Source organism: Microcebus murinus, chromosome 7 (assembly GCF_040939455.1).
Source record: "Microcebus murinus isolate Inina chromosome 7, M.murinus_Inina_mat1.0, whole genome shotgun sequence".
Lineage (NCBI taxonomy): Eukaryota > Metazoa > Chordata > Mammalia > Primates > Cheirogaleidae > Microcebus > Microcebus murinus.
The window spans coordinates 1,859,372-1,874,768 of record NC_134110.1 but is presented as its reverse complement, the minus strand read 5'-3'; the positions used below and the strand labels follow the sequence as shown (position 1 = coordinate 1,874,768).

Here is a 15,397-nt window from a genome sequence, read left to right as displayed (position 1 = left end):
CAAATAGCACCACCGAGCTAGGGAAGCTGCCTAGACGGCCCTTTTTTTTTTTTTTAGGATTTTTATAGGCAGAAACCACACGCAGGTGGCTAGGGATCACAGGGTGGGGGGAAGTTCTATGGGCTTTGACCTTGCACAAACATGTACCAGATGAGCTAATGTCGGGAACTTTTAATCTTGGTCAATAATTTTTAAAAACTAACAGCTAAAAAGTTACAAAATGGCGCCAGCAAGGGGAGGGAATAGGGTTAAGCAAGCAAAATTTACAAAAGCAAAATGGCAAATTAAATTTTTCTCCACAGATACTTTACCACGATAAAGAAAAAAAAAAATTTGGGGAATTAGGTTGAACGGCTGGGGCTGACCAAAACAAGAGTGGCCATGCCAAGCAAGAGGCCCCCAGGCATGGGTGTTTTGTGCGGACTCTGACACCTTCTGACATAGCGAGGGCTTGTCCCTGCTGCGGAAAAGTCCGGAGAGGTAGGCGGAGCCACGTGGAAGAGCTGGGGACGAGGCCACGCGGGACAAAAGGACGCAGCAAGAGAACTGTCCGCTGGCACGGGAAGGGAGGCGTAAACAGGACAAGTGCCAAATTCTTCCTCCTAAGGGCTGCCAGCGCCCCGCCTCCACCCCCTCGGCCCACGCAGCGGGAAACAGCAGAGAGGGGAGTCCGCAGCCGCCCCCGCCCGGAGGAGGCGGCGCACACGCGGCGCAGCGGGAGGGGCAGGCCCCAGGCCGGACAGACCGCTCGTTCTCCAAGGAGCACGAACGGAGAAAGAATGAACTTGGGGCCTCGCTGAAAATTCTGCAGTACCAGAAAGGAAACGAATGTAGGCTGCAAAGAGGTAAAGAAAATGCATAGTTTAGAAAAAGATTTACTACAGAAAACAAAGTGTACATTTTTAGGCACTGTTTGCTTCCTTTGGTCAATAAGATAAGATCAAATAGTTCTCTCTGAAATAAGAGATGCAAACTGAGATTAGAAGGGATAGAAACTTTATAGAGGAAACTGGAAGAGTTAAGAAAATGTAAGTGGAAACCGATCTGGTAAAATGTAAACCTGGATGAGCAGAATCCCAAGAAATATGGCCAGGGCACTGCGCGCCCCTCGGTAGCCTTGAATAAAAGGCTAAGGTCAAGGACTATAAAAAATAAAGGAAAAAAGAAAAAAGCAAGAAAACAACATAAAAAGAAAAAAAGGAAGGATGTCAGTTATGTAACATATTTCAATGAGCTTCTTTAAGATCCATTGCAGGCAACCAAGCTATGTAATAAATGCAATACCAACCGGCAGTAGGGCCTCGGTGATCCAGTCACCGTCCACGCGTCAGCATTTGCCCTTTCCGAGACAGCGTGGTGCTCGGGAAGTCCGACGGTCCCAGCGGAGCCGTGGAGCCGTCTCCTAACCCAAGAGACAAAACCCAAAGGCGAGAGTGGCCAGGGGAGCTTTTCCCGTCAGGGCTCACCTGGGGAAGCAGAACAACGTGCAGGATTTGTAACCGGGATTGGAACCTACACAATCGGGGGCGCTAGTTGTGGAATCTCTGCAAAGGTGTTGCTTTTGCACGTAATACTGGGCTGCAGTTTTGCTCCATGTCCCCTGGGCTGACAGTTGGGACTGAGAGCTGGGCATGAAAAGGAGGAAACAGACCACAAAAGGGATTTCCCCACCTCCCCCCAAAATGACTGGAACCCAAAAAGACACGCGAGGACCTGCCTCCCTCTCTCACCACCCCCAGCCTCAGAGGAGCAGGTGACCGGCAGGGGAGGTCGGTGCCTTTCACCTGGGAGCTGCACACACCTGGCCCGGGGCTGGGAGAGGCTGCAGGGGAGGAGGTGGGGGGAGCCGAGGCCCTCGCCACAGGGCTGGCTAGCAGGGAGGTGGGGCCCTTCGAGCCGCACGGCCCTGGGGCCTTCGCCCGCCTGCAGAGGGGACACAGGGCAGCCCCTTCTCCTCCACCTTCCAGATCTCACTCAAGTCTCTTCTCCGGCCACCTGCAGCCCAGGGCCGCGCACAGAGGGGACCCTGGCAAACGCATCTCTAGCTTAGCTGTGCCAGCATAGCACAAAGTCCCTCGAAAGTATGAAGATTCTTTGTTTGGATGCTGCTTCTCACTGCACATCCGCGACACTCATTCCTGTCTGCCCGGGAGACTCCTTCTCGCTGCGGCCCGCCCCACAGGGGAACACGACCCTGCTCCTTCCTGTCTTTGGGGGGTGGGGGGCTCCCCCAACCCACTCAGCCCCCAAGACTGCCTGACGTAGCAGCAAAAGGGAAATGCGGCAGCCACAGCCACACTACGGACGCTGCTGGAATGAGAGCGCGGTTGGAGACAAAAGGTGACGCGGGTGCTGGCAAAGGGGAGAGAAGAGCGACAGGCAACTTCACGTTTGCTCCGGTTCCAGCTGTCCCTTCCATCGGGCCGTTAGCGTCCCAACAAGCACTACGAAATCACAAGCGGCGCGACACCCCGGATGGCGTGCAAAGACCACCACGGCATCTATGCCCGCGGTGCGATTTCAGACGGGAGCAGAATCTGTACACGGAGCCGCTTCCGGGGCGCGGGCCGAAGCCCCGCTCGCCTGTGCGGGAATGAGCGCGGGCCGCGGGGCCCGGCCCAGGAACGTGTGTCTGCCCCAAAGAAGGAGATAAGGCACTAAAAGTGATAGAGGTAGTGGGAGGAGTCATTTAATTCTTTTAAAAAGTCTTGTTCTGAGGTATTAAAGTAAATTTTAGGGGAGTGATGGGTTTGTACTTCAAGGAAAAGGATTTAAAAGGTCTTTATAAAACAAGAAATAAAGTGAGATGTCCAAAGTATGCGTTAATGATTTTGTGGCAGTCATGACACAATGTATGCATACCTCAGTTCGCCACACTGTACACCCTGAACATGTCTTTATATTCACTGTACACCCTGAATATATCTTTATCTGACAGTTAAGCATCCTAAAATAAAACATACATGCTGAAAACAGATGTCGGTAAATATTGAAGGAAAAGATAATTTTCCTAAAAGAAGGGATTTTAAAATCGCACACCGAGACTGAAGCAAAACCAGGAAAACCTTCGTGTTTTGGTGGTGGGTCAGCAGACCCTAAACACTGTGCTGTCAGGAATCTGCTCCGGTCCGGCTGCCGCGGGAGACGGCGCCCTGCCGGGGCGTGCGGGGACGCTGGGAGGAGGCCGTTCTTCCCCGGGGACAGCGCTGCCTGTGTTTTCCGGCATTTGGGAAAATATAAACAATCTAAAAATCATCACAGAAAAACCGGGGCCAACCACTAAATGGTTGTTTGACAAGGAGCTGGACTGCTTTCCTCTGTGCCGCTGTTGTGGAGAGGTCAGGGCTTGCCTTTTCCTGGGACAGTGTGTGTGTTCGGACAGAATCACATATGAAAAAGAATTCCGTTCTCTGCGGGAGGATGACGGCAGGCAGGACAGAGCGGCTCTGCCGTTCTATGCAATTGCACGCTCAGTTCCGACCACGCTCAGTTCCTGTTTAAAGGACTCTGCGGCGGCCCCGGCGGTCCGTCTTCGCTGATGCGGGGGGCAGAGGGGCGAAGGGAACGCCCCCGCCCCGCCCCGTTTATGCATCTCTTGCTACTTGCTAGACAGTGACAGAGTACAGACCCGCACGTGACCCCCGGAAGGGCCATCTCAGATGTCTGTTCAGTTTCAGACTTAACTTGCCACTGACGATTTCAGGAGGAATTCTAAGAAAGAAAAACGCATTATTCTCGTGTCTCAACAAATCCGGGCTGTTACTCAGATAACTGGAAACAATCTGTCCTTGAGCATCTTCCCGGAAAGAACATTCTCCAGACCCAAGACGTATTTCTAGACTTCCAACAAGAGCTTATAGAGTCACCAAAACAATATAATAGGGATGTGACTGTATCCCAGAAATGGGAAAGTTTGTCTTGTAAAATCCAGAGCTGAAAACTTGGTAACTACGAAAAGGGAGCAGGCATGGCGACAGGACGCCCCGCAGTCGCGAACGCGCGTCAGGGCGTGCCCGGGATAGCACAGGCACGCCCTAAGGCGTCTCCAAACGGCCGCTATAGAATCTAGAATGTCTCCAAACAGGATTTACTTAGCAGGAAAAGAGATTCTTTAATCGATGATGTGGGAAATAAACGTTTCTGTTCCTGTAAGCTAAACCACTGCATGATCCCTTCTGGGATTTATAACTAAATTTCATTCTTTTCTTTCTTTCTTCTTTTTTTTTTCTTTTTACCTGAAAGGAATGCATGTTGTGCAATTAGGTCTTCTCCGCTTTCTTCCTTCTCCTGCCCCACAGATCCTGTAAGTAGTTGGTCTAGGAAATAACAGTTTTAGCCGATTTTGACATTGTTTGGAACCTTTCTGCTATTTTTTTTTCTTTTTTAGTGTTTCAATTGTAAGCCTTTTGGGAGATTCTTAGTCATTTTATCTACCTACACACAAATTGTGGTTTAGTTTTGAATCATCCAGCACATCTAAATCCTCTCTAATCGGATTGTCAGAGGAAGTGGAATGCATTGGGGTGATGACTCCCCTTGCGTCCAGAGAGCAGCGTCCTCTGCACTTCCTATCTCGGGGCCCCGGGGAGCCCAGAGGCGCAGCAGTCTGGGGGCTCCGTCCCTCCTGCTGGGGAGCAGGGACAGCAGCCTCGCCCTGACACATCACCAGAATGAACGCAGGGGACACTCAGAAGGAACTGGTCAAAATCAGACCAAGGGAAACATAAAGAGCCCACAGGCAAATGCGAGTGTTTCGTCAGAAACTCATTTTACCAGTAATAACAAAAGCGCAATAAATCAACGTAAACGTAAAGGGAGCAACATGCATTTCACAACATACTGAACTTTCTTCAACAATATTCCCTGTGGTCCAGGAATTTTACTTCTGGAAAGCTAATGTTACAGGAATGATGCTAAAGCAGAAAGAAGTCGATGGCAAAGGCTGTATATGGGAGGGCTAAAGGGTGTTTGAGAAATGGGCAGAGTCGAGTGCCTCGTGCTCTAGGTAGACCATTCCTCTCGGTGGCCTATTGGTAAAATGTGTTCACAGAAATGAACAAAGAACAGAAATTGCTTTAGATATAAAGTCAATGGAAAAGGTAAGAGAAATGCATATATGTAGTAAAATTGCAAAATATGCAAATATAAAATCCAACGGGCACTTGGTAAAAGCTGGAAATGTTGACGGCATCATGAAGCAATATTGTTCAGGCGGTTTTTCCTATTCCTAATTTTCCTACTGTTTCTATTTTTTATTTAATGAGTATGCATGAGTTTTGAAATAAAAATGTTTAGAAATCTACATTTCTTTAAAATTGAGTTGAAGAACTAGCATGACCGATTCATATCAAAAATAACAATTATTCCTATTTAATTATTCCATTTAATTTAGGATTTGTATGCTAATAATAGAGTTAAATATCTTTTGATCATCAGTTAAATATCTTATTCACCCACACTGCCAAACAGAATTACCTGAGTAGATATGAAAAAAAAGGGTTGGGTTTGCAATAATTTGTTTTAATTAATCCCTGTAGTACCTCAAAATGTGCTACTATCTTTCCCTACCCTCCTCTGCAAAAAATATATATAACAGCAAAGTAGAAACAAAAATACTCAAAATACTTAACTGCATGAGGTTAAAGTAAAATACTTTAACTTTTTGAATAAATATCTCAAAATAAGGCAAAGGGGGGTCTTAGGAAAAAGTAGGATTTAAAAAAAATATTTGAAATGTTCAGAAATAGTCCACCTAAGCAAAGATCTCTAAAAGAATGCAAACTCTCTCAGTGGAGGTAGCAATAGTCCTATAGTATATGCCCTTTGTCCATTCGATAAGCACACATTTTATCCAGTGTTACCAGGTGGAGCGTCAGGCCAAATGGCAGAGAGACGACCTGGTCTCAGGGGCCCCCCGTCCATCTCTGCACACGGGTGCTTTCTTCTCACGCCCCGAGCCCTGGATCCGAACACCCGCCTAGTGGCCCCTGAACCCCAGACTCCTGGGCCAGGCTCTTGCTTGCGTGTGGCGGCTCTGTGCGTGGGAAGAGGACGGAACTGACTAATGAAGTCTCTCTCCTAAGCCCGACACGTGGGGGTGCTGCCGGATTTTCTTTCCCCTCTGCCGTCTGGGGCTCACCCTGTCATTTACTCACCCATCTGTCGGGTCCTCAGTGTGTACGAGGTGGAGTGTTCCCCAGAGAGGGCTGTTTCCATTCCAGTCCCGCACCTGGCCGCCCAGGGAAAGGCACAGTTAACTGCCCGCCATGGAGCCATTCTTGTGCTGAGGAGCAAGTACATCGAGGTTTATGCTGTCAAACTGTAGGCGAGTCTTGGGCTCGAGAACGGGGTCTTTGGTGGAGAACGCCAGGGCACGGCTAGTAATGACAGCCTGTGACAAGGGTCAGGGCACCCCTCTGCCTGTGGCTGGGAGGGGAGGGGAGCTGCCAGCCTTTCCCCAAGGACTAGGGCAGGCGAGGCGGCCTAGTTTATAGCAGTCGTCTATTTCCAGAAAGTCTAGGCAAGAGTCTGGTCTCTATCAATTCTCACTTTCTTACCTCGAAGCTCCAGGAAGCCTCTTAATCTCTTTTAGCCCCAGTCCTATAGGGTCGTTGTGCTGATTGATGTGACCACACATAGCAAGCGTAAAGTGTGATAAGGTGTTAATTCTATAATTATTATTAACGCCATGCTGAAATATTCAGGGCCGCTGTGTCATTCTTTCTGCAACCTACAGTCAAATCGTGTAGGGGAAAGAGTACATAGACAGAACAAAGCAATCGCTGCAAAATGTGACAATCGGCGAAACTGGGATAAGAGGTGCAGATATCCCTGGCACCATTTCATCAGAAAAAAAGTTGAGAAAAGATGAGTAAAAACAGACAAAACATGGTGGCTGTGCCTGTCCCGGACTCTGCAGTGTGAAAACGGGCACGACCCTTACTTTCTCTAAGCCTCTTTCTTGAGAGGCACGAGTGCCTGTCTGGTGCTAAGTGTTTTGTGAACACCGGCCGTGGTCGCAGATGCAGGTTGTGTTACATGCAGCCCCGGGGCCCTGTGTGGGCACAGGGGCTTACAGACGTGGTTATCTGGGCAGCGCCAAGCGATCCCTGGGTCCCTGGGCCAAGCCTCCCACCTCTGGCCGCCCAGACTCCAGCCAATCTGCGCTGCCGCGGCCACCTCCGCGCTGCATATGCATGACCGGCCCGGCTCGGCCCGCGCCCGCACGGTGGAGCGCGCAGAGCAGGCCTGCCCCCGAGGGCGGCACGGCAGGGCCGCTGCAGCGCCTGCTCGGAAACCCCGGCTGGAGCGGACGCTGGCTGCCGGCTTCCCCGCCCCCGGCCAGCTGCTGGTCACCGGCAGCAGCTCAGCTCCCATGACACCCGCAAAGGCGTCCCAGCGCTGCAGGAGCGTCCGGAGAAACGCCAGCCAGCGCTACCTCTACCAGGAGTCCCTGCTGCTCAGGTGAGCCGGTCACACCCATCCGCTGGGCGGGGGAGGCGGGTGCGTGAGGAAGGGACCAGGTCCCTGTCCTGCTTGGTTCCCCTTCAGAATAAACTCGGAAACTCACGCCTCCAGGTGCCTGAGAAGCTGGGGCGCCACCTCAGCAGTGTGCCCAGATGCCGCCGGCGCTCCCTGCCGCGTCTCGGCCGGGAGATCAGAATCCAAAAGCCCGCACCCCGGCCGGCTTAACTCTCGCGGCTCAGACCCACAGACAGGCTGCGCCTGTGCTCCCTCCGTTTACTCAGTCCGCAGGGAGCGAATGGCGCATCCATCATCATAAAGAAGATGTTTGTTGGAAAAGGCTTCAGGCTAGTTAGAAGTGGATGAGAGTTTGTTAAATATGTATAAAGAATATTTATAAGGTTTATTAAAACCTCCACTTAATTTAGAGAAATTGAGGCGGGAGGGGGGATTCTCTTTTGAGTAAGTAAAAACCATCTGAATTAGAGAACAAAGGAAATGTTTCCTCTGACTTCTGATAGCCGTAGAAGAATGCTCTTACCCCCTCCTGAGAAGTCATGTTAGGGTTAGCATGCTGATTGCTACTGGGAATAAACGCTGCTACATGCTGGAAAATTGTTCTTGAGACTATTTCACTGAAATATTTTGCCTGAGTGAATCTGCTGAGCTGATTTCTTGCCCGTGGAAACCGCTGCCTGGTTCCGCCTCTGTCATCTCGGGCTTCAAATGAATTGAAGCAGAGGGCAGGGAGGGGTCTCTGGGTGTCAGAAGTCTGTCTGGGCTGTATTGATTTTACCTTCAGAGTTGGGGGAAGAAGGAGAAGCCTCTAAAGTTAGCTGATTATTTCAATGAGCCTGAAAAAGAAATTGTTTCGCCCGCCAAAACTGCTGCTGTTCAGGAATCGAATAGCACCTGAGCACCCGTCGCCCCCTCTCGTGTCTCCTGGTAACATCGTTCGCCCCGAGAAATCACTCTCTTAGCTGCCCACTGGAAGTAACAGAATCCAGTAACTGCGTTCAGTGGGCTGCTAACGTCGCCAGACGCTCTCCCTGCCCCTCGGATCCCTCCCCTTACACACACATGCACACACACGCACCTGCACGCACACACATGCACACACACATGCACACACGCACCTGCACGCACACACATGCACACACACATGCACACACGCACCTGCACGCACACACATGCACACACACATGCACACACACGCACCTGCATGCACACACATGCACACACATGCACACACACGCACCTGCACGCACACACATGCACACACATGTGCACATGCACACACACATGCACACACCCACATGCACACACATATACACACACATGCACGCGCATGCACACGCACATGCACACACATATGCACACACATACACATGCATACACACACGCACACATACATATACACATACGCTTCATGCAGATGACCCCGGGGCAGTGCGATGCTGAACTAGCCCAGGACGAGAGGATGATACTAGCGGGAAGCAACTCTACTAATCCCATTTCCTCCGTGTTGCCCTTATCCACTCAGCAACTTGGATGACAGCTTTAATGCTGATGAAACAGGGGACAGCAATGATCCGGAACAAATCTTCCAGAACATACAATTCCAGAAAGATCTCATGGCGAACATTCGCTGCAGACCCTGGACCATGGGGCAGAAGCTGAGGGCGTTGAGGTAAGGGCCTCCATGGCAGATATTGATCATTGCAAACGTGCCTCCCAGTAAGCCGCCTGCCCCGCCACTAGGGACAGGACCGAGACCCACGTGAATGGGTTCGGTCACTCCGAACTTGGCTTAGAGAAGCCACGCAGATTCCCAGGGGTCTAGCTGATCCAGACAGCCAGTTCCTCCGTGTGTGTGTGCGTGTGTGTGTGTGTGTGTGTGTGTTGTGGTGTCTGTGTTTTGTGTGTGTGTTGGTGGGTAGTTTTTCATCTTCTACCTCCTTTCCAAGATATTCCAACTAGATTTTTTTTTTTGAGACAGAGTCTTGCTCTGTCACCCAGGGTAGAGTGCCGTGGCGTCAGCCTAGCTCACAGCTACCTCGAACTCCTGGGCTCAAGCGATCCTCCTGTCTCAGCCTCCCAAGTTGCTGGGATTGCAGGCATATGCCACCATGCCTGGCTAATTTTTAAATTTTGGTAGAGACAGGGTCTCACTGTTGCCCAGGCTGCTCTCTAACTCCTGAGTTCAAGTGAACCTCCTGCCTCAGCCTCCCAAGTAGCTGGGACTACAGATGTTTGTCACCACGCCCAGCTAATTTTTCTATTTTTAGTAGAGACGGGGGTCTCGCTCTTGCCTAGGCTGGTCTCGAACTCTTGACCTCAAGGGATCCTCCCACCTCTACCTCCCAAAGTGCTAGGATTACAGGCATGAGCCACCGCTCCTGGCCCAAACACTAGATTTTAACATTGTCTCCAAACTCACTTAAGACAGGGCGATAAGCCAGGATGAAAAAAAAGATGCTCATTTTAGCTGCTTGGCTATTTCCTCCCTCTGGGGGGAAGAAATCTCTATGGCGAGCCAGATTACTTAGTGTCTTATTAGAGAGTCTGTCTGTGTAAGAGTTAATCACTAAAGATCTGAAGACAGATGGCCTGAATTTGCACGCTACCTCTACCAATCTCTAGCCGCGTGATATTGGGCAATTTTCGTAATCTCTCTAAACACCAGCTTGGTGTTCAGAAGTGACGTGATAGTGAGGAACAGCCCTCGCTTCCTGCACCAATGTCCCCGACAACGTCAACTGCCGAGAAAAACTCAAAATCTCTGGACGGCACTGTGGGAGCGCGCCCGGCGCCGCTGACCTGCCTGCGGCCGACCCTGTCGCCTGCTCAAGTTTGAGACAGCGGCTTGCCGGCCGGCGGGCAGCACCTTGTCTGGTGCAGCAGCCACTTGGGAAGACGGAGGGAGGGAGAGATGGTCAGGACGCAGGACGGGGGCGCCGGGCGTCTGCAGAATGGACGCCAGGACCTCACCCCGAGCTGCCGTGACCGTGGAGAGGACCTTCCCGGCAAAGCAGACGCTGCCCCCAGCGTCACACCGCCGCGGGGACGGACCCTCTGCTGTACCTTGCTGCCGACCGCCTGTGTGACATGCCGGCAGACGTCCCTTTGTCTCCACCTCTGCCACCTGCTGGGCTTTCGTTTCTTCCTCTTCTAGTCGTTCCTTCCTTTCAGATTTCCACTCCAGGAACTGTTCTTGCAGAACAGACAGGCTGCGACAGCTAAGGCCACCCACGGTCTGCACCCTCAGAAGTTCCCTGTTAGTTTTCCTTTATCTGCCTTCTGTCATCTCCATTTCTCTGGATAAGCATGGCATTATGTCCATTTCTCAGATGAGAAGACTGATACTCAGAGATAGCAAGAGACTGACCGGAGCTGCACACACCTTCTGAGTGCTACAATGAGGCTTTAGACCTAGGCTTTCTGGCCCCCAGTCCAACATTCTCTGTATTGAAACATAGGAATTGCACCCAAGTTATCACTGGAGCAATTAATCTAAAAAAAATGCATATGTTCTATCAGGACTTTTAAACATCATTCAGAAACGATGATGATTAGTTACCATCTGAATAAGGGGAGGTGGGATAAACCTCTGTGGCCCTGTGGGCAACGCAGAGCGAATGACGGCTTTTCTGCCAAGGCCCTTCCGGAGCAAGGGAGCAGACCAGGCCTCCCGCCGGGCCGCCTGGCCCTCACTCAGAGCACCAGGACGGCCACTGCGGCCACGCCCGGCCAGCGGGCGGCTCTCAGGAAGCAGCTTGCCCTCCGAGCACCTCCCTCTGCCACCGTGTCACTCCCATCTCCTCTCCTTCACCTTGAGGAGCCATTGGAGCAACGCGCCGCTGACCGGACCTGCTGAGGCTCGTCCTGGCGCCGCCGTGGAAGGGGCGGGAGGCGCCGGACTCTGACTGCCGGGGACCCGGGGAGCGGCGCCCGGCACCGACAGGAGCGGGGCAAGCTGGCCCCGAGTCTGCTGCGAAAGCCACCTGTCTGGGGGGACTTGGGACTCACTCGTTCCCCCCACAGGGAAATGCCTGGTCACGCCTCAGTCACAGCCCCCACCCGCCCCCACTCTCTCCCGGTCATTGTCTGTCTAAGTCTCTCGCATCTCTGGTGGGTACTGAAGCCTTCTAGCACAGCGACTGCATTTTAGGCACCTCCGTATTCTACTGTGCTTGACTCGAAACAGACGTGCAGAAAATGTTTTCCAGGCAAAATGAATTAATAAGATAAATACATACATACATACATAAATAGTTGACTTGGATGGGCTTTCATTTTTTGGACGCCTGTAGCATGCAGCTCTATTAAGGAGGCCCCCAACGAGGCGGTCATGGTTCGGGGTCAGGGCACCAGCCCCCGCCCTGGCCTGCACTGCCGGCTCTGCTCGGCACGCAGCCAGGGCACGGGCTGGGCTGGGAAGATGGGGGTATGGCAGTGGAGGGAGAGCGCGAGAGAGACGTGCAAAGCCAAGCACTCTGGTTAGGTCATGTTTCAAAGAGATCACGCTCTGTGGACAAGGGAGTTGGCTCGTTCCTTGTGTCGCCTAAGGAAGGACTCAGAGCCAGCGGGGGTTGCTGGAGGTTGCTGGCACGCACATACAAAAACACCCGCACAGAACCAGCAAACTGGCTGGTTCAGGAGATCCAAGTTCTCCACGCCGAGCGTGTTCGTGCAGAGGGTAGCCGACCATTCGGTAACGAGGATCTCTGCCCCGGGGGTGGCGTAGGATCGGTTCCCCTTGAAGGTGACTTTCATCTCTCTAGGAGTCTTTGACTTCAGTCTGTCCCGTGGCACTGACATTTATTTTCTAATCCTGCTGTTCATCCAGGTGCGGATTTAGCTGTCTATCCCAGTGAATTCAGTCCATTTTTAAGGATTGAACACTCAAGCCGGCATGCCAGGCCAACTCCTCAAAGCAATGCGTTAGCACGTTTGTTTGGGCTGAATCAGGTTGTTCCTAGCTACGTAGACACGACTTTCTTGTTCCCGGGGACGCGGCACCACCGTTTTCTCAGAGCAGATTCTCTGAAGCTAGGTCTGACGTGCGCTTTCAAAGAACTGACTGCAAGGGGAAGGTTGCTCAGTGGAGAGCTGAGACGCAAGTGCCTGTCACCAGGGTTTCCGAAGCTAAGGATTCCCAGCCAGCCGCCAGGACCAGGGAAGGGCTTTAAGAAATTCAGCTGTTTGACTCATTTGGGGATGAATTCATCAGCTTGGATTAACGCATCCGTTTAAATGTTAAAGACAAAAATTTTAAAAGAGCTTTCTGCTTGCCAAGAGTTAGAAAATGAACCATCCACGTAACTCCATCCCCCCACAGCATCTTGTCCCGCGTCCTCCGGCAACCGGTTCCTGTTGTGTTTTCGCCTATCTTGCGAAGACCGTTAAGTGTGATAAAATTGCGTTCACTGTCATGTTTTTCTTCTCTCAGACGGGCAAAGGAGATTGTGCTGAAGTTTGAAGGCAGGCTGACCAGGACCCGAGGCTACCAGGCGGCGGGTGCAGAGGTGAGGAGCGCACCTGGGGGTCCCGCCTCCTGCGTGGGGGAGAGACAGTGACTTCCCCAGGGGCACCTAGGCAGGGAGATGTGGGACCAGAGCTAGAACTCTGGCTTCTTCTGGCCTTCCGCGCAGTGTCTCTCAGACGTCAGGACTTGACAGCGGGCCAGAGACTCAAGTGTTTTCCACCCCCAAACCCTTGCCCGAGGGTGTTTGTTGGCGCACCCCTCCCGCTGGATGCTGCCGGGGATGAATGATCAGAAAGCCTCGGTTTTTCTCTCTACGCTCTAGGACAGGGGTGGGGAAACTGCTCATGTCGGAAGCCGCGTTAATGTAGCTGTAATCAAAAAAGGCCACATTCAAGAAACTCCAATGAGATATACTTAGAAATGTACATTTTTTTTGTAAAAATCTAACTACTATGTAGGTAATAATTTCAAAATCTAAAAATATTTGTTAATGTTAAACTAAGCTTTTAGTGACTTTATTGTGTCTGCTTTCTGTTGGAAAGCATTTGAATATTTGGCGTGCAGTTTCAGTTGATCCTCTACACGGGTATCGGTCATTTGCGACCTTAACGGCATCTTGATTTGGGTTAGGCAGGAGAATGTAGATTTGCAGCAACAGTGGTTAAAAAGCAAGGAGGCATTTTTCAGGCATGTTACTGAAGGCATGGGTATTCTACTGCATTTTTCCTTATTTCAGTTGCCTCTTTCTTAGTATCAATAACGACTTTAAAATGTCATCTACTGAGAGCTCAATCAATTCCATCTGTAGCTCTTTAGGTGCCTTGGTGATATCAACTAGGTGAGGCTGACATGCTAATTTCAGTGTGATGTCATGATGCTCAAAGTCAGTGACCCTTTCATTGTATTTTCCATTTAATAATAGGTCTGTAACAGCTGTGCATTCTCCAAATGATTTGCATGCATCATCTGCTCATCAGTGACCTTTGCTAACCATTAGATGGAAAATGTCCATCTAATATTTCCTTTTGAAGAAGTGGTGTTGTGAAAAAATAGAGCTCTTTTCAAAATGCTTGGATTTTTTTTTTTGCCACATACCATTTCTAGACTTAGTTGTATCATGCAAAGAAATATTCAAGTCATTTTGATTTGACATGATATCACACAGAAATGCTGCATTCCTATAGAAATCTTCTTTTAATAATGCACATTGCTGATTCTGTTCTTCATAATATTTAACTATCTGTTCTCACAGAGATAAAAGTTTGGCTAACACCTGTCTCTGCAATAGCCAACCCACTTTGGAACGATACAGCAAATCCACACTGAATACCCCATTTTCAACTTTAGGGTGTCGTGAAACTGACAATGCCGTGTTGCATTTGCATGAATATAGTTAACAATACTTATAACTTGTTGCAAAGTGTCACTTAAAATAGTAGCTTTAGCACAGAGATTTTGCTGATGCAAGATACAATGAAAGGAAATGAGAGTATCTGAATCTGTTGATACTTTTTTTTAAATCTAAGCAATAAATCCTTCCTGTTTTCCTGTCCTGGAATGTGCACTGTCTGTACATACACTTACTAAATTTTCCAATTTGGTCCAACTTCACAACACTTATCTTCAAAGTTGTTGAAGATACCTATTCCCTGTGTTCTGTTCACAAGACTATCCAAAGCAAGTAACTCTTTGTAGCAAAGAAAATCCTCTGTTATAACCTGAATGAAGTATAAAACATGTGCTAAGTCAGTATCAGTTGATTCATTCAAAGCAATTGAATAATACATATTTTCCTTTTGAAGTATTGCATGAAGTTGTCCTGTTGAGCTGAAGGCTAATTCATGCTGCTGATCAGTTGTGGTTCTCCTTGAAAGAGGCAGTTGTTTATACTTTGAAACATTATTGGGGTCTAAGCATCCTACAACTTGGACAATGCACTTTCACAGTTTCTACATCGCTGAATGGCGTCCCTTTTCCCCAGAGTATATAAGCTAATTTATATGTTGCTTCAGTGGCATTATTTCCAAGTCTTAATGCTGCTTGAAAGAATTTTCTTTGCTTTTGCTTTTCATCTTTTAATTTCTGCAGTACAACATTTTGCACCTCTTCCTCTAATTTAAAATATTCGTGGTCCTTCTGAGTATTATAATGCTGATGAGCATTGAATTTCTTTAACGTTGACATCACAGTATCACCAAGTAAGCAAATCTTCTTATCTTTAGCAGAAACAAGATAATATTGCAATTCCCCATCCTCATTAAAAAGTCTATTTTCTTCCTTCAGCGTTCTCTTGGTCTTGATGGGCTGTAAAGCAGACAGAACTAAAAAATACTGTCAAGCTGTGCAACTATTCACAAATTCCACTTCAAACAGAAACACAGTGCATTGTTGTCAAAAGCTGATAACAGACTGGCGTACTCGACCCCCATGAACTTTCACCAACCA

General features: G+C 49.7%; 1 protein-coding gene across 1 annotated transcript in view; it reads left to right on the top strand.

Annotated features, from left to right (window-relative positions):
• The first annotated feature begins 7,375 nt into the window (after positions 1-7,375).
• Positions 7,376-15,397, top strand: part of TMC3 (transmembrane channel like 3) — a 39,179-nt gene continuing 31,157 nt past the window's right edge. Inside the window, exons 1-3 of the mRNA XM_012751863.2 lie at positions 7,376-7,464; positions 9,008-9,154; positions 12,917-12,992. Coding sequence (XP_012607317.1) covers positions 7,376-7,464; positions 9,008-9,154; positions 12,917-12,992 — 312 coding nt within the window. The remainder of the gene's footprint in view (positions 7,465-9,007; positions 9,155-12,916; positions 12,993-15,397) is intronic.